Consider the following 26,981-nt stretch of genomic DNA (forward strand, 5'->3'; position numbering starts at 1 on the left):
TAACATTTTCGGTATCATAAAAACAACAGAACTGTGCAAACCTCTACAAACTCTCAGGCCTGGTGTGGTAGCACATGCCTGTAATCCCAGCAACTCAGGAGGCTAAAGCAGGAGGATCACAAGTTCAAAGCCAGCCTCAGCAACTTAGTGAGGCCCTAAGCAACTCAGTGAGACCCTGTCTCTAAATAAAATATAAAAAAGGGCTGGGGATGTGGCTCAGTGGTTAAGTGCCCCTGGGTTCAATTCCCTGTACCCCCACACCCCCCAAAAATTTAACTCAGTTCTTATATCTGTTCAATAGTCCTTTCATTCATTCACTTATTTATTCATTCAACAAACTTAACTGTGATTAATGCTGGAGGCAAATAATCCAGCCTGGAAATTTCAGGGACAACTTTGCAGAGAACTGGTACTCAAGCTGAATAGTAAGATTTAAACATAGATAGCCAGTCAACAGGGTGGGGAAATAATACTCCAGAAAAACACATATTAACAAGCAATTAGGGCTGGGGATATAGCTCAGTTGGTAGAGTGCTTGCCTTGCAAGCACAAGGCCCTGGGTTCAATCCCCAGCACTGCAAAAAAACAAAACAAAACAAAAAAAACAAAAAAAAAAAAAACCAAGCAATTAGTGAGAGAAACAAAAAACAGCATGGGAACACAAAGGAGAGAACAATTAAGTGATGAAAGGTTTCAAGGCAGTGAGCAGTGAATGGTGATGAGAATTTTAAGTATAAATATACAAAGGGTATAAAGTTTGGCATTGCAGGCAGAGAGAATAAGTTCAACAAAGAAGTAGAAGCAGGTAGTGGTAACATGTATGAGTGTAGCTGAAGCACATGGGAAAGTATCAAGATTACAGTGTTCATTGCCTCCAAGTATTGTGTTCTAGTAAACAAGGTTTTTTTCCTTCAGTCCTCAGCTGATATGTTGGGCTCCCTCCTGAGCATCTATTTTAGGAGGACTGTAAAGTTTCAGGTATTAGACACTGAGAAAAATGATCAGAGTACAAAAAAGATTTCTAATTTATTCACATCCACAAAGAAAAATTTGTAGAAATGGTCAAAGATTTACATACCTATCTTTCTTTCACTCAGATGCAGTCCATGTAGAGATACCAAAGCAAAAAGATTCAGATTCAGAGGTGAATAAAATGGTGATCTTTCTGCAGGTTGAACTGACTCAACCACATCTTCCAAGTACAATAAACATTCACTTGGACATTCAATAGTCTTGAGATTCTTCAATTCAGTATTTTGAAGACCATGCAGTCTATTTTTCTTTTTTTAGTAGTCATCTTGAATATTTTTCCTTCAGTGTTTTATATAGTTCCCTATATTGCATGTCTTGTAGCACAAATTAAATTATACAAAAGTTGCAATTTTTATTTGGATATTTTAAAGAAAGTTATCCTTGAAAAATTTACCCTGTAAACCTATCAAATCTAACATTAGTATCTTAAGTCCTCTTCCAAATAACACAAAGAGCTTAGAACACTTTAACTCCAGGCACTGTCCTGATTGACATACTGTGGTGGTCCCTGATATGGTAGTGTTGTCCCCTTCTTTAGCTCCTGAGAATTAAAATAATAAGTATCAATATTTATAGTAGCAGTTTTTATTTAGATTAAGCTATATACTTACAAATTCTTCGTTCAAAATTTCTTTTGGCATTAGGGTCATTTTTTTCCTTGAAGGAAATCTTTTAGAAGTTCATTTTAGAAGTTCATAGTTATGCTGGTAATAAATTCAGTGTTTGTTTATCTGAAATATGCTTTTACACATTCATTTTTTTAAACTAAACTAAATTAATATACATATAAAGCTGCTATAAACATTCTTACATGTGTCTTTGTAGAAAGACATGAATTTATTTCTTGGGTAAATTCTGGGAGTGAAATGGATTTATTATACAGTAGGTGTTGATCTTAATTTAAAACTAAATTTAGGAGCTGGGGTTGTGGCTTAGTGGTAGAGTGCTTACCTAGCCGTGTGTGAGGCATGGGTTTGATTCTCAGCACCACATATAAATAATAAAATAAAGGTCCATCAACATCTAAAAAAAGAAATTAAAAAAACCCCAAAACTAAATTTAGACACTGGGGATGTAACTGAGTGGTAAAGTGCTTACCTAGCATGTGCAAGAACAAACGAAACCACTGGCAGGGCATGGTGCTGCATGCCTGTAATCAAGCAGCTCAGGAGGCTGAGGCAGGAGGATCATGAGTTCAAAGCCAGCCTCAGCAACTTAGTGAGGCCCTAAGCAACTCAGTGGGACCCTGTCTCTAAATTAAAAAAAATAAAATAAAAAGGGCTGGGGATATGACTTAGTGGTTAAGCACCCCTGGGTTCCACCCCCAGTACCAAAGGAAAAAAAAAGTAAAAAATAAACAAACAAAACCACTGCATTTAAACCATCCCTCTCTCTAGTTTTTCAACTCTGCCTCCTGTCTTCCACAACTTACCTAACCCTTCTCCAGTTTTCTGTTTTTTATTTGTTCTTTTTAGATATATACATGATGGTAGAGTGTATTTGACATATTATACATACATGGAGTATAACTGATTCTATTTAGGATCCCATCCTTGTGGTTGTACATGATGTGGAGTTTCACTGGTGGTGTGTTCATATATGAATGTAGGAAAGTTATGTCCAGTGCATTCTGCTGCCTTTCCTATTCCCATTCCCTCTCCCTTCCCTTCATTCCCCTTTGTCTAATCCAGTGAACTTCTATTCTTCCCACCCACCTATTGTGTGTTAGTATCCACATATCAGAGAGAACATTCAGCATTTGTCTTTTTTGGGAATTTGCTTATTTGACTTAGCATGATAGTCTCCAGTTCCATTTACTGGCAAATGCCATACTTCATTCTTCTTTATGGCTGAATAATAATCCATTGTGTATATGTACCACATTTTCTTTAAACATTCATCTGTTGAAGGGTACCTACGGTTGGTTCCATGTATAATCACACAGGTCATGTAGTTCATATATGTACATAGGGTTATGTCAGATTCATTCTGCTATCCTTCCTACCTCATAACTCCTCCCCTCCATTCACACCCCTCTACTTAATCCAAAGTAACTATATTCTTCTCTAACCCCCTTATTATGAATTAGCATCCACATATCAGAGAAAACATTCAGCCTTTGGTTCTTTGGGATTGGCTTATTTTGCTTAGCAGGATATTCTCCAGCTCTATCCATTTACCAGCAAATGACATAATTTCATTCTTCTGAGTAATATTCCATTGGGTACATATACCACAGTTTCTTTATCTATTCATCTATTGAAGGGTACCTAGCTTGGTTCCATAGTTTAGCTATTGTGAGTTTAGCTGCTATAAACATTGATGTGGCTGCATCACTATAGTATGCTGATTTTAAGTCCTTCGGATATAAACCAAGGAGTGGGATACCTGGGTCAAATGGTGGTTCCATTCCAAGTTTTCTGAGGATTCTCCATACTGCTCTCCATAATGGTTGCACCAATTTGTAGTCCCACCAGCAATGTATGAATGAACCTTTTTCCCACATCCTGGCCAACATTTATTGTTACCTATATTCTTGATAATTGCCATTCTGACTGGAGTGAGGTGGAATCTAAGTATAGTTTTAATTTGCATTCCTTTAATTGATGGAGATGTTGAATACTTTTTCATATTTCATTTTTGTTGACCATTCATATTTCTTCTGTGAATTGCCTATTCAGTTCCTTTGCCCATATATTGATCGGATTATTTGTGTGTTTTTTTTGGTGTTAAGGTTTTTGAGTTCTTTGTATATCCTGGAGATTAATGCTCGCTCTGAAGTATAGGTGGCAAAGATTGTCTCCCATTCTGTAGGCTCTCTCTTCAAGCTCTTGATTGTTTCCTTTACTTTGAAGAAGCTTTTTAGTTTGATACAATCCCATTTATTGATTCTTGATTTTATTTCTTACACTTTAGGAATCATAAAAGTCGGTTTCTAAGCTGACATGATGGAGACATGATGGCCTACCTTTTCTTCTAGTAAGTGCAGGGTCTCTGGTCTAATGCCTAGGTTCTTGATCCACTTTTGGTGGGATTTTGCACAGAGTGAGAAAGAGGGGTTCAATTTCATTCAACTGTATATGGATTTCCAGTTTTCCCAGCACCATTTGTGAAGGAAGGATTTGAGTTGAAATGAGATGAGTTATTGGTGATACTACTGCTGTTTCCAGACCAGGAGACCTTGGACAAGTGATCTTGGTGCCCTTTTTTGGACATGTAAACATCCATAGCCACCAGATATTGAAAAAGGGACAATGGAGGACTGAAGAAGAAGGGCTGGGATAGATGATTAAGGATGGGGTAGACACAAAGGACTAGGGAGGGCCAGGAAATTAAAAAGAGAATATAAAACTAGAAAACTGAGGATAGGGTCTTAGAATAAGGAAATGTAGGACAAAATGACCCAGACTGAGATAAAGTCATTACTGTTGCCAGGGCAGTAACACCAGTGTGTATTAATTTGTGACCTTCTGATAAAGCTCAAAATATGTATAAGCAGAGAGCACAACTAAAAGGGGGTGGGGCTTTTCTCTGATGTTCTTCATAGAAATAGAATAAACAAGGGACTGGGGATATAACTCAGTTGGTAGAGTGCTTGCCTTGCAAGCTTGAGGTCCTGGGTTCAATCCTCAGCACCACAAAAAAAGAAAAAAGAAAGAAATAGAAAAAGCAGTCATGAAATTCATTTGGAAAAACAAGAGGCCCAGAATAGGCAAAGCAATCCGTAGCAAGAAAAGTGGAGCAGGAGGCATCGCAACACCAGACCTAAAATTATACTATAAAGCTATCGTAAGAAGAACAGCATGGGATTGGCACCAAAACAGGCAAGACCACCAACGAATAGAAGACACAGAGACAAACTCACAAAGAAGGCACCAATAACATACTTAATGCTTCTTTAATGCAGTTCCTGGTTCAACTGATGAGTTATAATTAAAATGAGATTTTTAAACACATAAGTGAGATTGGTTGATAATTTTTTTTCTGTAAAAGTCCAGATAGTGAATATGTTAGGCATTCTTTTTTTATTTTTAGTTGTTGATGGACCTTTATTTTATTCATTTATTTATATGTGGTGCTGAGGATCAAACTCAGTGCCTCATGCATGCTAGGCAAGCGCTGTACCACTGAGCCATAACCCCAGTCCCTAGGCATTCTTCATCCGTTTATTTATTTATTTATTTATTTACTCATTTTATTTTTTATTTTTTTATTTATTTAAAAAATATTTTTAATTAGTTGTTGATGAACCCTTATTTATTTGTGTGCGGTGCTGAGAATCGAACCCAGTGCCTCACACATGCTAGGCAAGTGCTCTACAACTATTGAATTTGTACTTCTGCTCAATACAAATACATAAATGAATGACAATTGGCTAAGGGCCTATCAAACTTTATTTATGGACACTGAAATTTGAATTTCATATAATTTTAACGTGTCATAAAACATATTTCTTTATATTTTCCCTAACCTTTTAAAAATCATTCTTAGCCTATAGGCCATATAAGAACAGACAGCAAGCTGGATTTGGCACACAGGTGCACAGATAATATAGTTTATCTATGTTAGGGTCTATATTTTTCTTTTTGGGGACCATCTTCAACTGATTTTAAAATCAGCTTCTATATTTATAGTGCTCTATGACTTGGGGAATTTTCTATCATTTTCTCTACTTTGTTGTTGTTGTTTTTTTTCTTACCAGGAATTAAACCTAGGGGCTCTCAAACATTGAGCTATATCTTCAGCCCTTTTTATATTTTATTTAGAGACAGGGTCTAGGTAAGTTGCTTAGGGTCTCGCTAAGTCGCTGAGGCTGGCTTTGAATTCAAGATCCTCCTGCCTCAGCCTTCCAAGCCCCTGGGAATTCATGTGTGCACCACCGTGTCTGGCTCCTGTTGTTTCTGGCATTGTTCCTCAGTGTATCTAGTTCCTTTCCCAAGAGAGGTCGATTCATATTTCTCACGTCAGGCATCCATTTCTCCATTTTCTGCCTTCCTAATCTTCCCTTACTGTACTTGTGTCTACTTGGGGACTGGGTTTTCAGACTGCACACAACATTTTTGTCATTATGAACTATATCCTTTGCTGCTTCAGCTACTATTTTTCCTTAATTTTTCTTAAAACAAAATGAAACAAAATAAAAAACAAAAGAATGTATGCATTATCAAATATGTGTAGTGTCTCTGTGTGTACAGGGACAACCTGTAGTTCCACTTCTTAGGCACTGTCAAGGTAATTCATTATATATAAATAACTTCTTATGTAAAAGTTCATATAGATATATTAACAAATAAAGATTATTAAAATAGTCATTATTAAATGTATTCACATGAATACATATAAATATATGGGAAATTATGGGAATTTACAATGCATGGAATAAAAGATGACTTGTAGAAAGGATAGGAATACCCTGTTACAAACATGACACCTACTTTATGATAGGTTCAGGGGCAGAATCTGCTAGTGAGCCTAATCTTCATGTTCACATGAACTTATTAACTAATTCAATAAACATTCTTTGAGAATGCAGGTTTAAGGAGGCACTGGGAACAAAAAGAGAAAGAAAAGTCCCTGGCACCCCAAAACTTTTGATCAGTTGGGAAAATGATTTAAAAATACCTGAGCTATGTGATTATCATACATGTAATGTGATGTACTAAATGACATAGGAGTATAAATAGAGGAAGCTCTGTATGTAGCTTCGAATGGGAGGTTTTAGAAGGCTACACAAAGAGAGGACACTTGATTTGGTCCTTGAAATACAAAAGGTACAACAATGAGACATTCCAGGCAGATGACACAACATAGGGAAAGGCTTTGGTGGGGGAAGGATTTGGTGGGTTCACAGATCCAGGAGAAAGAGAGAGAGTTCAGTGTGGATGGACTCAGGAAGTTGGCAGGAGAATGGAAGATCTCATGGGTCAGATTGCTAAGGAGTCTGGTCCTGTGGGAAACACATTTCAGTGTTGAGGTCAGGAATAGTTGTGAAGCATAGGGTTGCAATCTACTTTTCCTTCCTGGAATGGAGCATTGTGTTCCTAAAGCTGTTGACCAGAGGTCAGACCAGTGGTTGAGATGTCCTTAAGCCCCAAAGGCAAATAGCATGAAAGTCCTTAGAGAGCTAGTTTGGAATTCCAGCTTTATTTAATGTGTACCTGGAGGATTTTGGAGATGTGCAAGCTTACGGAGCCTTAGTTCCCTTATTTACAATAGATGGATAACAATTTTCTGTTTTTATATGTAAATACAGGCATATCTATCCACACCTGTATGTGTGATCTTGTATTAATATCTGTGGAGACAAAGTGGTTTGCAATGATTGTCTCTGAGAAGGGAGACAGATTTTGCTAAGCAAACATTCTCTTTATTTTTACAGAATGCATTTTGATTCATTGTGCACAATGGGGTACAACTTTTTGTTTCTATGGTTGTACACGCTGTAGAGTCATACCATTGTGTAATCATACATGTATGTAGGGTAATGATATTTGTGTTATTCCACTATCTTTTCCTCCTCTGCCCCTCCCCTCCCCTCATTTCCCTCTACACACGTCAAAATTCCTCCATTCTTCCTTTATCCCTGCTCCCTTCCCCCCCCCCCCCCATTATGTATCAGCATCCTCTTATCAGGGAAAAACATTGGGCCTTTGGTTTTTTGGGATTGGCTTATTTCACTTAGCATGATATTCCCCAGCTCCATTCATTTACCTGTAAATACCATAATTTCTTCTTTATGGCTGAATAATATTTCATTGTGTATATGAATCACAGTTTGTTTATCCATTCATGTATTGGAGGGCATGTAGGTTGGTTCCACAATTTAGCTATTGTGAATTGAGCTGCTATAACCACTGATGTGGTTGCATCACTGTAGTGTGCTAATTTTAAGTCCTGTGGATATAAACCAAGGAGTGGGATAGCTCAGTGGTTCCATTCCAGGTTTTCTTAGGAATTTCCATACTGCTTTCCAGACAGAGTGGCTATATCCATTTGCAGTCCCACCAGCAATGTAAGCAAATATTCTTACGTTTGTGGTAGAGTTGTGCGAGGGGATGAAGCACTGCTTCATTGGAAAACAGTCCAGTGAAAGCAAAGGTAGGGATGAAAACCATATTAGATGTCTGAAAAGAGATCAAGGAATAATTATGTGGGTGTGTATGATGTAGTTACTTTTAAAGGGTTATAATGGAGGACAATATTGTGCAAGTTCTTGAGTCTAGTAGCCTAAGTGGATTTCTTAGGATTTTTGTATGTAAACTATGAAGTTTAAGTTTTGAAGATATTTGAGCTGGGGTGACTGGATTTTGTGCAAAGGTGGCTTTAGGGAAAGGTTGGTGTCATAGGTGGGTTACTTATTATCAGGCCAGCGGCTGTACTCTGAAATAGACACAAAACAGGTCCCCTTCAAGGGGCAAGAAACTCCCTGGGATCATGGGAATAGAAAGGCCGTTTTCATGTTGGCGTCCGGGTCTCAGGATCGCTAGTGTCCAAATGAAGATGGGGTTGCTCCACAGACCATTGTGGAGGGTGCTTCCTATTTTGGCGTGGTCCTGTTGCCTGGGCTTTAACCCTGCCCAGTCACAAACGTCCAGCACCTTTTCCCAGAAGTCCCTATTGGTCTGTCATGCAGCTTCTGATTTTCTTCCGTGCCGTTTCTACGCTTGTCACTCGCCTCTGCGCAGCCTATTAGCACATAGAGGTTGAGCTTACTCGACCAAAGGGGAAGCGGCGGCTCTCCCCTGCTCACCAATGAATGCGCAGACTCACGGGGGAGGGACGGGCCTGAGGGTGCGATCCAGCCAATCACTGGCCTCGGTGGCTGGCGGCTTAGTAAGGCAGTTAGTCGCGGGCTTGCTTTCTCAAGATGGCGGCCTCTAAGGACGGTTGCGGCGTAGAAGTGGCTTCGGGGAATGGGCGGCGGCTCCACCTGGGGATTCCTGAGGCTGTATTTGTGGTAAGGGTCTCGCGGTTCCCTGGTGTCTTGGCCGGGGGCTGGGGACTGCTTCCTTTCCAGCCTCCACCCGAGCTCGGGCTGTTGGGGGAAGGGACTGAGCTGAGGTCTAGGGAGGGAGCGGTCGGTCCGCTTTCCCTCCCGGTATCTGAATGAACTGAGCTCTGCCGCAGATGGCTCAGAATAGACGCCCCAGACGGTCCTAAAAGAAGGCAGGGTCTGGGGCAGGAGGATTGGGGGAGCGAAAGCGAGGTCGAGGCGAGGGGGGCTTGAGCCGAACGTCCTGAGGGACCGCTCCCTTACTGCCAGGTGCTTTAGAAAAGGCGAGGCAGTGAGCCTAACCCAGCCTAGATACGGGAAAGACAGATAAGTGCACTAGAATATAGTGAGGAGGCACAACAGTTCGTGGTGAGATGTGAACAACGAATGGCACCTTCTCAGTTTAAGGAATGCCGTGGTCTCTTGCCTCAGAAATGGAAGGAAAGTACAGTGTTAGGAAAACAGTGTAAAGTCCTCGTGTCTTGCTAAGGAATTGAGGACTTATCCAGTAGGCAGCAAACTGTCATTGCACAAGGTGTGTAAGTAAAACCATGATATGATCATATTTACTACAGAACAAATCTGCAGTTGAGAGAGGAGGTGGGGGACACAATTTGAAGATTTCACAGAACAAGGAGACCAACCACATGTTCAGACAAAGAGAAGCATGTAGAAGCTATCGACCCTACCTTTTTACATATTTAGCTATTCTAGAAGCAGCATTGTAAAATTACTGCAATAAGGACAGAAAACTCATTCATGAATGGCTTTCCAGGTCAGAGTCAACTGTCTTTTCCTCATTGAGTTGTACTAAGCTACCATGAAAACTTAATGGAATTTTCTCCATCTTTTGATTTGGGCCAAAAAGTGTACTATAGTGTCTTCTTTTTGTTAATTATGTCTTACATCCTTCTAAAGATCCATTTCTTGAATTTAGAACACAGCTTATATTTGTATTTGATGATTGAATTCTGCACTTATTTCCCTTAATTTCCCTTAATTATTTTGGGTTCTCTTTCTGAGATATATTTATTTCTTTACATTTATCTGTCAGCTGATTGTAATAAGAAATAAAATTTGCTGATTACCAGACACTTTCTCAACGATTTTACAAAACTCTTCAGGTTAGTTTACCACTAGAATTCCCATTTTCTAGATGATGAAATTCAGAAACAGGCCCCTTAGTATCTTTTTCAAGGTCACACACATGTAAATGATATAGCCAGAATTTGAACTTCAGCAATCTGTGGGGCTTCAGACCCACTACCTACCCCTCATGTTCTGCCTCTGGGAGAAAATTTAGGTGATTATCTTGCTTTGTGCCATTTATCCTGATCCTAGCACAGTGCCTGACACATATATAACCTCATAATTAGTTGTTTAATTAAATTTCCATAGTGCCTTAAATACAGCATTCCTAGTACCTAGGTAGAGATGGCTTCAAAAATCTAATTCAGGAGGATAAACTTTATCTGAGGGCTTTATAAAGTCTTATCTTAAAATGTGTTATTTCCCCTATAATCTTATGAGTTATTCTTTCTGGGCCTTAAAATTTCTACCAGCATAATGTAATAAGCAACCCAAATTTTAAAACCTTTTGTGTTCTCAAATTAATGAGTGTCATGGTTTTAAAAAGGGCATCAGGTTTTATATGAATAATAGTTTGACACCTGCCTCTGTTTTCCAGTTGCTGCTCAGCCTTAACCTTATTGTTTTATCACTTTGAACCTGTTTCTTTAACTGAAATGGGAATGACAATACTTATAGAATTGCTATGAGAAATAAAACGTGCTTTCAGTATTGCAGGTATAGTAGTTGCTTACTAAGTGTGAGTTTCCACTATGTTGGAAGCTGTCAATATATCATAGTACTTAAAAGTCAGACCTGGCTTTTCCCTCAGCCCCACTTTTAGAATAGTTTTATTTTTCTCTGCTTGAATTGTCCCCCTCACCCTTGTCTATCTGATGTCCTTGTCAACTTTTCGTATCTGGTTTGGATATCACTTCTCTGTAGTTTTTCCTAACTTCTAGCCAATAACAAAATTCTTGGCACTTTTCATCTGTATCCCCACAGCACATAATGTTGTGCACATGGCTAATGTTTGTTTAGCACTTACTAGTGCACAGTTACACAGCCTTCTAAGCATTTCACACGACCTAACTTTTAATCCCCTGTGAGGAAAAAAACACTTTAATATCATTTTATAAATGAGGAAATTGAGGCAAGGAGAGGTTAAATATCTTCTCTAAGGTAAACATATCTAGTATTCAAACTAGGCAGTCCCTGTGTCTTTTTAAAATCTTTTTATTCATTATAGTTATACATTATAGTGGGGTTCATTTTGGTATATTCACAAATGCATATAACATAACTTTCTCCATTTCAACCCCCAGTACTTTCCTTTTTCCTCCCTCCTTCCCTCCCTTTGATCCCCTTCCTCTACCCTCTGAATTGTCTACTGTTCTTTTTGATTGGTGCATTATAGTTATACATAAGGTGAAATACATTGTGATATAGTCATACATGTACATAGCACATCCTTTTCAGAAATTATTTCTATTTTTAATGATTGTCATTCTAACTGGAATGAGATGAAATCAGTGTAGCTTTGATTTGCATCTCCCTGATTACTAAGATGTTGAACAGTTTTTCATGTATTTGTTGACTATCTGTGTTCTTTTGAGGAATGTCTGTTTAGGTAATTTTCCCATTTTTTTGATTGGTTTGTTTATATATTTGGTTATTTTTTGAGTTCTTGATGTATTCTGGATATTAATCGCCTGTGGGAGGAGCAGCTGGAAAAGATTTTCTGCCATTCTGTTTCATGCTCTTTGTTTCTTTTACTTTTTAATGTGAGGCCATCCCTCTTAGTAATTCTTGGTTTTATTTCTTGCTCTTAGGGGTCTTGGTAAAAAAAAGTTGGCCTACACCAATATGTTGAAGTGTTGACCCTGTTTTTTTTCCCTAGCAGTTGTAATGTTTTTGGTCTATTTCCTAAGTCTCTGGACCACTTTGAGTTGACTTTTGTGCAGGGTGAGGGATAAGAGGCTAGTTTCATTCTTCTACATATGGATAACCAGTTTTTCCAGCACTGTGTTAAAAAGTTTGTCCTTCATGTAATGTACGTTTTTGGCACATTTGTCAAGTATCAGATGACTATGAATATGTGAGTTTGTCTCTGTGTCTCCTATTTTGTTGTCAGTACCATGCAACTTTTGTTACTACAGCTCTGTAGTATAATTTAAAGTCAGGTATCATGATTCCTCTAGTGTTGCTTTTATGTCTTAGAATTGCTTTGACTATTCTGGGTCTGTTATTCTTCCAAATGAATTTTATAACTGTTCTTTCCTCTTTCTGTGAAGAATGTCATTGGTATTTTGATGGCAATTGCAGTGGATATGTATAATGATTTTGGTAGTATGGTCATTTTATTTATTTATTTATTTATTTTTTGTGGTACTGGGGATTTGAACCCAGGGCCTTGTGCTTGTGAGGCAAGCACTCAACCAACTGAGCTATATCCCTAGCCCTAGTATGGCTATTTTAACAATATTAATTCTGCCTATCTAAGATAATGGGAGGTTTTACCATCTTCTGAGGTCTTCCCAATTTATTTCTTCAGTGTTCTTTAATTTTCTTGTCCTATGCTGTTGCTGCTGCAATTAATTCTCCTCACTAAATTCTCCTTGGTGAATCTATCCTTGGTGGCATCATAGTTCAGTCCTTGCTGTGTGTTTTTCTTTTTCATTTTGGACTTCTTTGAGCTAAATATTCCTTGATAAATAATAAGCATAAATATGAATAATGTGAAGATCCCAGAAGTCATAAGATAATTGAAGTTTCTTATAATTAACTAAAGTTCTTTAAAGTACTAGAAGACTCCTGTAGAATTTCCTTCTAGTTTCCATGTATTTTCATGTGGCTTCTGATGCTTATCTAATTAACTAGCTGTTTTTCAAAGTCCAGGTGTATATGTTTTGAAGAGATTTAGCATTGGTATTACTGTTTTTCTTTTGCTTAATTATTCATTTCAAAAGATTATTCTTTTTCCCTTTTATTTCAACTTCTTTTTTTTTTTTTTTTTTTTTGTGGTGCTGGGGATCGAACCCAGGGCCTTGTGTTTGCAAGGCAAGCACTCTACCGACTGAGCTATCTCCCCAGCCCCTCAACTTCTTGATATGTAAGGAAGCATTTGCAGTTTGCCTTGGGAAACTTGCCTAATGATCATATTTAGCATGCTTTGTATGACAGAACATTGAATTAAAAATAAGTACTAAAATTGATAATTTTGGCCATAACCTGTTGAATCCTTTTGTGATTATTGTACATGAATAAGCAGTGTGTTTGGTTGCTGGTAATTTTTATATTTACTACTAGGGCCACATGGGAAATGCATAAAGCAGGAAAGGTCATCCTTCCTTCCCTATTTGTGAATTAAAATTAAAATAGGACTGGGTGCACTGGCACACCCCTCTAATCCCAGTGACTTGGGAGGCTAGGGAAGGAGGATCACAAGTTTGAGACCAGCCTCAGCAACTAAGTGAGGCCCTTAGGCAGCTTAGTGAGTGAGACCCTATCTCAAATTAAACAATATAAAGGGCTGGGGATGTTGCTCAGTGGTAAAGCACCTCTGGGTTCAATCTCCAGGCCCAGAAATAAATAAAATAGAACAGTGAAAGAATAATGAATTCGTTTCATAATGTGTGTGCACTGTCTGAAAATAATCTTTAATTTTTTTTTTTGGTACCAATTAGGAATTCAATCCAGGGGCACTCAACCACTGAGCCACATTCCCATCATATTTTTTTAATATTTTATTTTGAGACAGGGTCTTGCAAAGTTGCTTAGGGCCTCGCTAAGTTGCTGAGGCTGGCTTTGAACTTGCATTCCCATGCCTCAGCCTCCCTAGCCACCGGGATTACATATGTGTGCTGCTGTACCTGGCTAGTCTTTATCTTTTTATACTTCTTCTTTTAGTTAACAGCAAACCTTTGGGAAAAACATTTTTTAATGTTGTATAAACAAAGTTGTCAAAAACTCACATTAAGTGGTATGAATTCTAAATTTTTAATGTTATTTTTGATCTTAAAGGAAGATGTAGACTCCTTCATGAAACAGCCTGGAAATGAGACTGCAGATACAGTATTAAAGAAGCTGGATGAACAATACCAAAAGTATAAGTTTATGGAACTCAACCTTGCTCAAAAGAAAAGGAGGTAAAAGTCTAAAAATTTCTAAGTTTTAAAAAATTTTAGGGGCTGGGGAGATAGCTCAGTTGGTAGAGTGCTAGGCCTGTAAGCACAAGGCCCTGGGTTCGATCCCCAGCACCCAAAAAAAAAAAAATAAAAAATAAATAAAAAATTTTATAACCTGAACTTTTAAAACATTGAGATATACTTTTTGTATAATGAAATGTCTATTTGTCAAGTGTTCCATATGATGAATTTTGACAGATATGTCAGATTCTGTACAGAATTGACTCTTGCCCAGATCAATAACTTCCATTACCCCAGGAAGTTCCCTCTGAACATTTTCCAGTCACTCCCTCCCTGGCAATCTTTTTTTTTTTTTTTTTTTTTTTAAGTTTTGTCTGTTATTGAACTTCATATGAGTGGAAGCATATAGTAACTACTGTTTGTGTCAACCTACACTTACTATAATGCTCTAAGAGTCATTCATGCTACTGCGTGTATCAGTAAATTAGTTCCCTTTTAGTGCTGAGTTGTATTCCATTGTGTATAGGTGTACTATGACTTTAGTATATTTTTATCTATTTGCATATTGGTGGATATTTAGGTTGTTTTCCCTTTTTGGCTTTAAGTCTTTATGTGGACATATATTTTCATTTCTCCTGGGTAAATACATAGGGGTAGAATCACTGAAGTTTATATTCAATTTTATGAGAAACTGCCAAAAGTCGATGTACAAGAATTGTGGTTGTTCCACATCCTTACCAGCACTCAGTATTGCCAGTCTAAAGATAATTTCAAAAACCGTGGAATGGATATTAAAGACCTTATTCCAAAGAGTCTAAGATCATAACATCTTAGATGTGTAATTCATCTTTCTAAGTTTGCTAATGAGGTGAGAGATCTACAGACGCACTTTCCCAATATTACATGAGTAATATGTATAGTCAAAGGAATCCTTGCTCTCAGCGCTTATTTCTCTATATCCTTTTATATAGCTCATAAAGTCTATTCACTGTACAAAATATTTGTGGATATTTGCTATCTGTATGTCCCAGATTTTTTCTGTCAGCTAAATACTTAGGAAATACCAGCCACGTGCTAGATCACTTTTGGGTGAAATAAAGTACGATATCAACTTTCAGCATGCACACAGTGTAGGGGGGAATGATAAGTGTACAAATAAGTACACAATGTAGAACAGTAGAGATACTTTGGTACAATACAGTGAATTAGCATTGGGGAAGGATGAGGGCAAGGAGTTTTAGGGGAATTTCTAAGAGGTCTAGAGTGCTATAGAATTTCCAAAGGTTGTTTATGAGTTTAGAGGCAGACTAAAGGAAGGAAGAGTAATCTGGGCATAAGTTACACAATTTTTTTAAAATTTAAATTTAATTTAATTTAATTTTTGTACCAGGGATTGAACCTAGGGGTGCTTAACCACTGAGACACATCCCCAGCCCTTTTTTATATTATTTGAGACAGGGTCTCGCTAAGTTGCTTAGAGCCTCGCTAAGTTGCTGAGGCTGGGTTTGAACTCATGATCCTCCTGTTTCAGCCTCCCAAGTGACTGGGATTGCAGGCATGCACCACTGTGCCTAGTATACAATTTTATTTTTAAATAAACTTTCTCATTTGATTTTGGTGATAACTGAAGAAATTTGAATATGGGGTGGGTATTACATGAGATGAAAAATCATAGACATGGAAAGATGGAAAATATTAATGAACAAAAGCAGGATAGGAAACACTAAGAGTAGTATGCTCTCATTTTGGGAAAAAAGTATAATTCATAGAAATACCTATAATGATCTGCATTAAAGATGTATTAACAGCGATAATCTCTGGATGGTAAGAATGTGGTATTTTTCTTGTTTTTGCTTATCTGTATTCTTATTTTTCTACAATATACACGTTCAGCTTTTGTGATAGTAAAATGAAGCCATTGAATTAGAGATCACCAATAGGGAGTTTAGATAGGAAAATGTGCCTCCAGGACAAGCCATCTGAGATGGGGAGACTGGGTAGGTTAGGTTTGGGGGGAAAATCAGAAGTTCAGTTCTGGAATGCATTTGAGATGCCTTTTGAACATCCAAGTGGAAATGTTAAGTTGGCAATTAAATATGCATCTTAAACTCTTAGAAATTTATTTTTATGTGTAGTTTGTGGCAGGATTCCAATTTAGTTTTGTAAGTAAATATATTATGGCTATACTGTTGACTTAATATCACTTAATTTTAATATAGCCTGATTTAACAATCTTTTTCCGTAATGCCTTTTGCTTTTTGTAGGAATTGTTTGCCTACCACAAATTCATAAAGCTGCCCTCCTTCTAAAAGCTTTATTATATATTTCACGTTTAGATACTACAATCCATGGGTTATTCAAATGTGGGTTGCTAAATTTCAAAGCAGTTGTGTGATTTTCAATGTTTCTTTGTTCTCTGTTTAGTATGAATTGGTGGATCTATAGTATGAAATACATATTTAAATGTTTCTTTGTGACTATGAGATATAAATAGTAAATTAACAAGTTTAAAGAAGTCATGCTCAACTTTTTTTCCATAATTTTTTCTTTTTAACTACCATATAATAATTGACACTATTTATGGAGTGTGATATTTCAGTAAATGTATATAATGTGTAATGATCAAATCATTGTAATTAGCATTTGCATCTCATTTTTTTCTTTATTTGGAGCTTTAAAACTCCTCTCTTGTAGTTCTTTGTAAAATATAAAATAATTTGTTTTAAACTATAGTCACTCTGCTGTGATATAAACCACTAGAATTTATTCCTCCTATGTAACTCTATTTTGATGCCCTTTTCTAGTCTCCATCTATCCCCTTTCCTCTTCCCCTTCCTAACTTGAACTAATCACTGTTTTGTTCTTCTTTGTGATCAGTTTTTTTAGATTCCCCAAATGTTAGGCAATGTGATATTTGTCTTTATATGTCTGGCTTATTTCACTTAAGGTCCATCAATGTTGTCACAAGTAAAAAGATTTCATTCTTTTTTAATGGCAGAATAATATTGCACTGTCATCTATATCACATTTTCTTTACACATTCATCTGTTGGTTGATTTCATATCTTGGCATTGTAAACAGTCCTGCAGTAAACATGGGCATGCAGCATTTCCTTTGGCTATATACCCAGAATTAATTTAGCTATGATAATCTCCTTTTTAATATGTGACTCCGAAGCCTTTTGTCTTTCTATGGTTGGAAATTTTGGGATTATCACTTTTTCTCTCATCTCTAAATTTTTTCCTCTCTCCTGGGATATCTGTTTATGGATGTTGAGCACTTGTAATTCTGCCATCTATTTCTCTTTATTATGTTCTTTTTTCCTATTGTTTTTGTCATTTTCTTTTAGCAACTAGATGAATAGCTATGTGTTCTTTTTTTGGTGTTGGCAAATGAACCCAGGGACACTTCCCCCCACTGAGCTGCATCCCCAGCCCTTTTTTCACCAAGTTGTGGAGGCTGACCTCAGACTTGTCATCCTCCTGCCTCAGCCTCCCAAGTCACTGAGATTACATGCCTATACCATTGCACCTGACTCTGTGTGTTCTTTATTTCATCTCGTAAGGTTTTGGACCTTATATTTTTTTGTTGTTACCAGGAATTTAATGCAGGGGTGCTTACACTGAACCATATCCCCAGCCCTTTTCTTGTATTTTATGTAGAGACAGAGTTTCACTGAGTTGTTTAGGGCCTTGCCAAGTCGCTGAGGCTGGCTTTGAACTTGTGATCTTCCTGCTTCAGCCTACCAAGCCACTGGGGTTAAGGTGTGTGCCACTATGCCCAGGTGTACCTTGTAGTTTTGGTTGATTCTTCTTAACAGCTGCTTGATGCTGCTTTATATTGACCAATATCCTTTCTTTTTTTCTCTTTGCGATGTTTTAAAATACTTCTTGTATGTTTTGAGTATTTGTTTCTTGTGATACATTGTTAAGTTTGTTGTCTTTATTTTATTGTGCTGGAGTTTATCACACTATCACTTCTTTTCCCGTCAGCTCATATTCCTTCAGGGATATCACCTGCTTTTGCCAGTAGTGTATGTGGGACGTAGGAGTAATTTAAATTCTTCTTGGTGGATAGGAGTGGAAGAATGCTGCTGGTGTTACAGTCTAGGGTACAGTTACCAGACAAATACCCCCTCTCCATGATCAAGTCTGCTTCTGGGGAATTCTTTCTGTTCCTAGGCCCTTGACTTTCTTTACTCTCATTACCCCAGGGAAAAGGAGTGGGGAAAAACAGATCTGTTGGAGGCCAGTACTTATCACTTTCAGCTTCACAGCTTGGTCCTTTTCCTGCCTCTGGCCAATTTTTGTCCTTTTTCTACTCTGTGTCAATGATGGGGTAGATAATAATGATCCACCTAGGGCAATTTAGAAGGCAGTCAGGTGATTTAGTACATTTTTTTAAACAATGTGACAGGTGTATGCACTGAGAAGATGCCACTGTGATTAGCCTGGCATTTCTGACTCTTAGAATATGGTCTGCTCTAGAAATGTTTATCAACAGTGGAGATTTTAACGTATAGAACAGGGCTTTGTACAAAACATACATTCTATACATCTTTCTTATTATATCTTAAATATTGACTAAACGTCTATACTTTTAATATTTTAAAAATGTTTTATTAAATGTTTTTTATTTTTAGAAATATTTTATTAAATGTTTTATTTTTATAAACATTCATATCTTAAGTACTTTTTCTTACACCCAAAAGGTTCCTAAGTATTATAAAAAATAAAAATTTATGATAGAAGTTTAGAATATGTTAAATATTTTATATTTGTAAATAGTCTTTAGAACATACCAATAGACAATGCAGAGTTAGTAAGACCATATCTTGGAGTTTCTTTTTACTTGCAAAATACTAAGTTAACCTGTTCTTGTTCATAGGCTAAAAGGTCAGATTCCTGAAATTAAGCAGACTCTGGAAATTCTAAAATACATGCAGAAGAAAAAAGTAAGTGCATTTTTATTTGTAAGTACAAGAAAACCAAATATGTTAGCAGAGATTTATCTTCCTTGACTCTTTGGTCACTGGTATTTGATCTGTTCTGTAGGATCCAGTCTTTCTTCTTGAGCATGTACACTAGTGTACCAGGCAGTATGCTCGTGTAAAAAATGTGGCTTTGTGACTTTTCCCTAAAATTCAGTTTTAATCCTAAGGCTAACACTTGGATTACTTTATTGATATGTAGTATTTGCAAAATTTAAATATAATCAGAAATTGTTTTAGGTATAAAAATAAGATTATTTTGAGGTAGCAGCATCAGTTTTTTTGTTTTGTTTTGTTTTGTTTTGTTTTTGGTGGTGGTGATAAGTTGTCCTCCCTAAGAATAAGGAGTGAGTCTAAGATTTATAGAGCTTGAAAGAATCTTAGAGGTTACCTTTTTCAGGTTCTTACTTCACAGTTGAGGAAACAATTACATAGAGGTTACTTATCCTTGGCTGGTTTCATATAGCTACTTACTACTAGCAGAACTAACTTTGAGAGTTTTCCATGTCTCAGTCTAACACTCATTAAATAAAATCAGGCTGTAAAGATTAAATTTCATAAGAATATTGTTTTCAACAGATTGTGTACACATATGACTTATTACTTGAAGAATAACTAGATTTCTAGTAGATTATTATATAAGGTGAACTTTGTAAGAGACTTGAGAGACTGAATTGGGCATGAAGCACTGTTGAAGTAAAAATAACAGCTAATTCTTATATACTATTTGTATAATTCGTATATGGTACTTTATATGCCAGGCACTGTTCTTTGTGTAAGCATTAGAGAAGTCAGTGCCTACTTCAATCTCTTTAGGGACTATCCCCCTGCCCCTGTACTTGGAATTAAACCCAGGAGCATTCTACCTTTAAGTTATATTCCCAGCCCATTTTGTTTTTTATTCTCAGACAGGGTCTTACTAAGTTGCCCAGGTTGACCTGGAACTTGGAATCCTACTGCCTCAGCCCCTCAAGTCACTGGAATTATAAGTATATGTCACTACGCCTGGCTGTGTGGGGATGGTTATTGTTTAATTTTATAGATGAAGAACCTGAGGCATGGAAAGATTAAGTGAGATGCCACATTTACACAGCTAGTTAGTAGCTGAATCAGAGTCCATGCCCAGTCATCTGGCAGTAGTGTTCATTTCTTTTACTTTTACACTTAGTCAGCATGATGGTATTATTTTAAATGTCTTGGGTCCAGCTGTGGGTTTATAACCTTGATATCAAACTGACCTGTTTTTGGTACTGTCATTTTTTTTTTAAAGGAGTCCACCAATTCACTGGAGACAAGATTCTTATTGGCAGATAACCTGTACTGCAAAGCTTCGGTTCCTCCTACTGATAAAGTTTGTCTGTGGTTGGGGGTAAGTAAATGCTGTAACCATAGCTGACATAGGTGTAAACCAGTATTTCGCACAGCAAATAGTATTGCTTGAGTTGTGTATAAGTGTTCATCCCTCATTGATTGTGAAAGGAATGAAGGGGAAAACATATTTTTTATAAGTGAGATATAATTCAATTTATGATAACTTATTCCATATAAGGTTATATTCACAGGTACCAGGAGTTAGGACTTCAGTATATCTTTTGGAGTTATACAGTTCAACTCATTATTAACATCTTAATTCACCCTCAGTTCTATCGTTGCCTTCCTAAATTCTTTCTAGCATAGTGGACAGAATGATCCATCAAAATCTATCAGGTGGTACCATATTCTGTCCAAAAATTTCCAGTGGTTTTTTCATCTCATTCTGAGGAAAAGCCTATGTTCTTTGAGTGGCTTACAAGTTCCTTCACAGCCTGGTACTCCTTGATACTTCTCTTACCTAATACCTCACTTCCTTACTTGGCTACATTTAGACTTCTTGCTTGACTTGACCATTCCAGGAATGGCCCTGCCTCAGAAATTTTATTCCACCTCTTTACTCGAGTTGCCAGATTTAAACATGTCAGATTATGTTACTTCTCTACTCAGGACTTCAGCAGTTTCCCCTTTCACAAGCTAGTCCCATTTCCTGTTTGGTACCACTTGACTTTTCACTTACCATCACATATTTTTTCTTTTGAGCAGTCATAGAATTTGTCTCCTTGGTTTTGTTGGCTTCTTGATAATGTGTGGCGGAGCTGTAGCATAATAATAATAATATGAAGTTGTTTTCATGTTTCTTGTATAGGAAACAGTGCTGTAGTAGGTGTCTTTGCACATATAATGTTTATTTTTTGTATACCCCTTTGTTTTTTGTAGTTCTGGGATTGAACCAAGGGTCTTACTCACGCTAGGCAAGTACTTTACCACTGAGCTACATCCCTAGCCCTTTATACCTCTTTGAGATGGAATTGTTGGGTATCGCGTTCCCTCTGCCCGCAGAGAGAGACACGACAAACGTCTGAAGCTTTGGAAGTTTATTGTGCACAGTCTTCCTTTCTTTCCCTCTTTTCTATCCCCTTCTCTCTTTTCTTTCTCTCGCTCTCTTTCCCTCTGCTTAACTCTTGCCTGCTCCGGTCGCTCCGCTTCTCCTGCTAGGCTCACGCCTGCTTCGGCCGCTCCGCTTCTCCCGCTCGACTCACGCCTGCTTCGCTCGCACTCTTCTTCCTCGCTTCTACTACTACTCTCAGCTTCTCCTACTCTCAGCTTCAGCTTTTTTCCTACTCCCCCACCCCTCAAGCTTATATACACTTCAACCAATCAGGGGAGAGCACACGAGGTAAACGCGGACAGCTGCAAGCATAGGATGGGTTCACGAGGGGGCATGCTCTAGTCACATCGTTAACTAGCCAATCATTGGAATTCGCTGGTTGTTTACTGTATAGCTGGCCGCTTTTGGCTCAGCGCCAGGCGCCATCTTGACCGTGCCCAAGGCTGGGGGTCCCGGAAACCCCGACATATCCCCCTTCTTTATTATTAAACTAAGGCTCGGGACCGTGTCTGTCTTAGGCTGAGTGGTCAGCATATGTCCTTACCCGTCATCAGAGCCTGCAGAGCATGCTGCAGCTCCTGTCTTAGGTTGGTACACAGCCACCTCCTTCATTACCCGTCTTTGACTACCGGTCCAGCATCAAGAGCCATACTAATGGGGGGCTGTCGGCCTTTAGGGCGGTCATGGCCTGATGAAAGATAATCTGATCTCTCTATTGGCTAGCTCGTAGATGCATGCCAAAACGAATGAAGAGAAGGAGGCCAAGGCAGAGGAGTACCACCATAGCTCCTAAGCCTGCCCGCTGTTTGATAAATCTATAAACAGAAGAAAAACCATGTAGCCATATTAAATACAGAAACAATATACATCCCAGTAGAGTTACAATACGGGCAACACAAACAGCTCTCAGGGAATAAACGCATCCCAGTCCCAAAAGTTCTTGCAAGGTATCCACTTGTTCTTATAATGAGTCCACTCTCTGATAGAGTCTCTATGGTCTGTAAGGCTGCAGCTGCATTCTCGGCCAAATGATCGTTGTTATGGTTGTGTCAATGCTGCTACTGCAAGGACTGTGATGGCAATGATCACGGCTGTTGCAATGTCAAAGCCTCTTCTGTTTCTTGATAATAGCACTGGCAATTCTATATCTGCAACAGAAACTAGGACTGGTAGGAAGATAGGAATGTGCATCAAAATTGCACGGGTGGCAAAAGAACCATTCCAGCATTGTGAGAGATAGCACACGGTTAGTGAACAGTTAAGAGGTGTTATTAGAAATGTTAGTTGGTAGAAACATAGAAAGGGAGGAAATACACAAGCTGACGTGGGAGGAAAAGCAATATTACAGCTAGGGTCAGCAGAACGAGTTGCTCTACTCTGGGTCTGATTTGTAGTATGATTCCAATGGCAAAGTGCAAAAATTCCTCCTGTTAAAGCAAAGAAAGACTAGAGATATCCTTGTCACCAAAAACAACACGACCTGAAAAATCATCAGTAGAATTGACAGGCTTGTAGAGGAATTGGTGAAAAACAAGAAAAGGAAGGATAAAAAATGTGTTAGTTAGAAGTAAAAAATATGGCTAGGCTAACAATGGCCCATAGGTTCCGGGTTTGCCTTTCCGTCTGAGTTTTTGTTTTTATCTCGCAGACAGGATTTAATAAGAGACCAAATAGCCATAGTGCCTGCTGGCAAAGGGTTTTGCCTATCCGCTATACGAAGGTCCTCCCCCAGCTGTTCCCACTGTAGGGTATTCAAAAGGCCCTCATCCAAAAACCAAGGGGAAACCCTTTCCACAGTATCGAGAAATACTTTAGCTGTTTTTTCCTTTAATGGCGTCCCATGGTTTTTTAATAGCTCCCTGAGGGGTTGCTGCATTCTGAATTTAGACGTTTCAGACCCCATTGTTACTAATTTGAATAGCTTCAGTTATGGCAGTTACAATAACAAACAGTGGCCTAGCTGCCAGGAGCAACGAGATTACTGAAAGGAAAACTATCTATCAAGTGTGCATTAAAATTTTTATAGCGGCTTTTCACGTGCTACCTATACCCTAATTGGACCGCTTCAAGTGTGTTTCTACTTTCACTTTTAATTAGACCGCGTTCCACGCGTCAGGACCGCTGCTGGCGTATCCCGATACCGGACCACCTTCCGTGTGTCCTTATTTTTATTTTAATCGGACCGCATCCCGCGTGTCCCCAGGACCGCTGATGGCATATCCTGATACCCTTTAACTGGACCGCATTCCGCGTATCCCCAGGACCGCTGATGGCGTATCCTGATACCCTTTAACTTTTTTATAACCGGTTTAACTTATTAAAAAATTTTTTTAGATATCTTACCTTGTTTTCTTTATAAAATTTTCATCTTCCCGGGTTTCGGCACCAGTTATCGCGTTCCCTCTGCCCGCAGAGAGAGACACGACAAACGTCTGAAGCTTTGGAAGTTTATTGTGCACAGTCTTCCTTTCTTTCCCTCTTTTCTATCCCCTTCTCTCTTTTCTTTCTCTCGCTCTCTTTCCCTCTGCTTAACTCTCGCCTGCTCCGGTCGCTCCGCTTCTCCTGCTCGGCTCACGCCTGCTTCGGCCGCTCCGCTTCTCCCGCTCGACTCACGCCTGCTTCGCTCGCACTCTTCTTCCTCGCTTCTACTACTACTCTCAGCTTCTCCTACTCTCAGCTTCAGCTTTTTTCCTACTCCCCCACCCCTCAAGCTTATATACACTTCAACCAATCAGGGGAGAGCACACGAGGTAAACGCGCGGACAGCTGCAGGCATAGAATAAGTACACGAGGGGGGCATGCTCTAATCACATCATTAACTAGCCAATCATTGGAATTCGCTGGTTGTTTACTGTATAGCTGGCCGCTTTTGGCTCAGCGCCAGGCGCCATCTTGACCGTGCCCAAGGCTGGGGGTCCCGGAAACCCCGACAGTTGGGTCTAACAATAAATGTGTGTGTGTATACACACACACATACACATGATACATTTAACATTTTGATAGATACTGTCAAATTGTTCTCAACAAAGACTGTACCAATTTAAATTTTTCTTCTACAATGTATAAAGTATCCTTTTATTGACAATCTCACATTTAGATTTTGGTAGTTTTATATGTGGAAATGCTATCATAATTTTTTGTTTGACAAAATGCTCGTTTGTATTTCTCTTTATTTTGCCTGCCTAATTATGTCCTTGGTACATTTTTCTGTTAGTCTATTTGCTTGTTAATAGATGTTTAGATCTTTATATATTATGTATTCGGGATACAGTCTTCTTTTACATTAATTCAGATTTTTTATGATGTTGCTTTTATTTATAGTACTTCTCATAGAGAACTTTGAATTTTCAATGTCATAAACTTCATCAGGCATCTATAATTTTATTTATGTTAACTGCACTCCTATCACCCAGTTTGTAAATGAGTAAATATGTTTCTGATATTTTAACTCAAATATTTTAAAACTTATTTGTTGAGGATCACATGAAAAGGCAAGCTACTCAATAGAATAATGAATGAGTGATTTATAAAAAGAGAATACCCAATGGCCAGTAGCCACGTGAAAATTGTTTAGCTTCATTAAACAGGGAGATGCAAAAAGCACTATACAAGCCAGGTGCAGTGGCACACACCTGTAATCCCAGCCACGTGGGAGGCTGAGGCAGGAGGATCATGAGTTCAAAGCCAGCCTCAGCAAAAGTGAGGCACTCAGCAACTCGGTGAGACCATCTCTCTAAATAAAATACAAAATAGGGCTGGGGATGTGGCTCAGTGGTTGAGTGTTCCTGAGTTAAATCCCCAGTACCAAAAAAAAAAAAAAAGGCATTGTACACTTGCAGTTTGCACTCACCTGAATGGCAGGGCAATACAGTCTAAGCATCACTAATCCCCAAATCTGAAATCCTAAATGCTCCAAAGTCTAAAATTTTTGAGTGTCATGTCAACATTCAAAAGGTTTTGGATTTTTGGAACATAAACTCGAGACTTAAAATAACATTCTTTGTTATCTCCTGTCTCTATGTCAGAAGTCCAGATGTACCAGGATGGGTCCTTTGGTCAGTTTCTCAGAAGACCAGCATTAAAGTACCAACAAGGATATGCTCCTTATTAGAAGCTTGTGGGAGGATCCACTTCCAGCCTCATTCATGTTGTTGGCAGATTCTGGTTCTGTGTGGTGTCTGAGGTCCCTGTTTTCTTGCTGGCTTCTAGAGGCCACCTACATTCCTTGACTTGTAGACCTTTTCTATCTTAAAAGCAGCAGTGGAATGACTAAACTTCCTTACACTTCAGGTCGTTCCAACTTTCCCTTCTGCCACCAAAGAAAGTTCTCTGCTCTTAAGAGCTCATGTAATTAGATTAGACCTATCCAGTTAATACCCATACCTTGGGGTTAACACCTCATCAGACTCACATGTTTCAGGGATTAGGGTAGCACAGCATGGGTTGAGGGAGTCATAATTCTGCATACTACAGAAGGTAATCACAAAACAACACATAATATTTGATTCCATTTATGTAAAGTTCAAACACAGGCCAAACTATATGGTTAGAAGCCAGGAAAATGGTTACCTTTGAGATTAGGATGCTGGTGATTAACTGGAAGGATCCATGAGGACCCTTCTGGAATGCTGATGACTGTGGCTTCCTTGATGTAGATGCTGGTCCCACGGGTGTTGTAAGTTTGTGAAAATGCATGAAGTTGTATATTTTTGATGTGCATACTTTTCTACATGTATGTATGTTTAAATATAAACAAAACCAGAAAACCACACAAAACAAATTATAAGTTAATGGATCTGTTATCAGCCAGGGTTCCACTAGAGAAACAACCAGTAGGATATGGCTGGCCTACATATAAATTTGTGTGTTAACATACAAGTTGGCGTGTGTATTTGTGTGTGATGACTCATGAATTCATACTGTGCTTTTCAGTTCAAATTCAGGGCAACACAGTTTTTACTCAACTTGTTCCTCCATTTCTTCTTTATTCTATATCAAGAGTTCTGGTTCTCAAAAACAGCTGGAGTAATAGAATTACACTATGCAATATTGCTCACTTGCTTTATCCCTTATCATATACAAAATGCTCTTGAATGACGTGACTAAACACTGTTAACACTGATGTTTTTCATGTGCTCTTCCTGTCCTTTCCTGTTCTTTTTTTTTTCTTTTACAGTGCTGGGGATTGAACCCAGGGCCCTTCAAGGCAAGCACTCTACCAACTGAGCTATATCCCCAGGCCCCTTTCCCATTCTTTACAGGTTTGTGCTCATATTGTTGGTGCCCAGAGCTGTTATGTACTCTGCTTGTTCTTTCTTGTGCCCTTCA

General features: G+C 38.4%; 1 protein-coding gene across 1 annotated transcript in view; it reads left to right on the plus strand.

Moving 5' to 3' along the window:
* The first annotated feature begins 8,854 nt into the window (after positions 1–8,854).
* Vbp1 (VHL binding protein 1) overlaps positions 8,855–26,981 on the plus strand; it is a 29,458-nt gene continuing 11,331 nt past the window's right edge. The window contains exons 1-4 of the mRNA XM_047535915.1: positions 8,855–8,989; positions 14,117–14,241; positions 19,129–19,195; positions 20,502–20,600. Of these exons, the coding sequence (XP_047391871.1) occupies positions 8,900–8,989; positions 14,117–14,241; positions 19,129–19,195; positions 20,502–20,600 (381 nt within the window). The 5' untranslated portion in view covers positions 8,855–8,899. The remainder of the gene's footprint in view (positions 8,990–14,116; positions 14,242–19,128; positions 19,196–20,501; positions 20,601–26,981) is intronic.

The sequence above is a fragment of the Sciurus carolinensis genome, chromosome X, assembly GCF_902686445.1.
Source record: "Sciurus carolinensis chromosome X, mSciCar1.2, whole genome shotgun sequence".
Classification (NCBI taxonomy): Eukaryota; Metazoa; Chordata; class Mammalia; order Rodentia; family Sciuridae; genus Sciurus; species Sciurus carolinensis.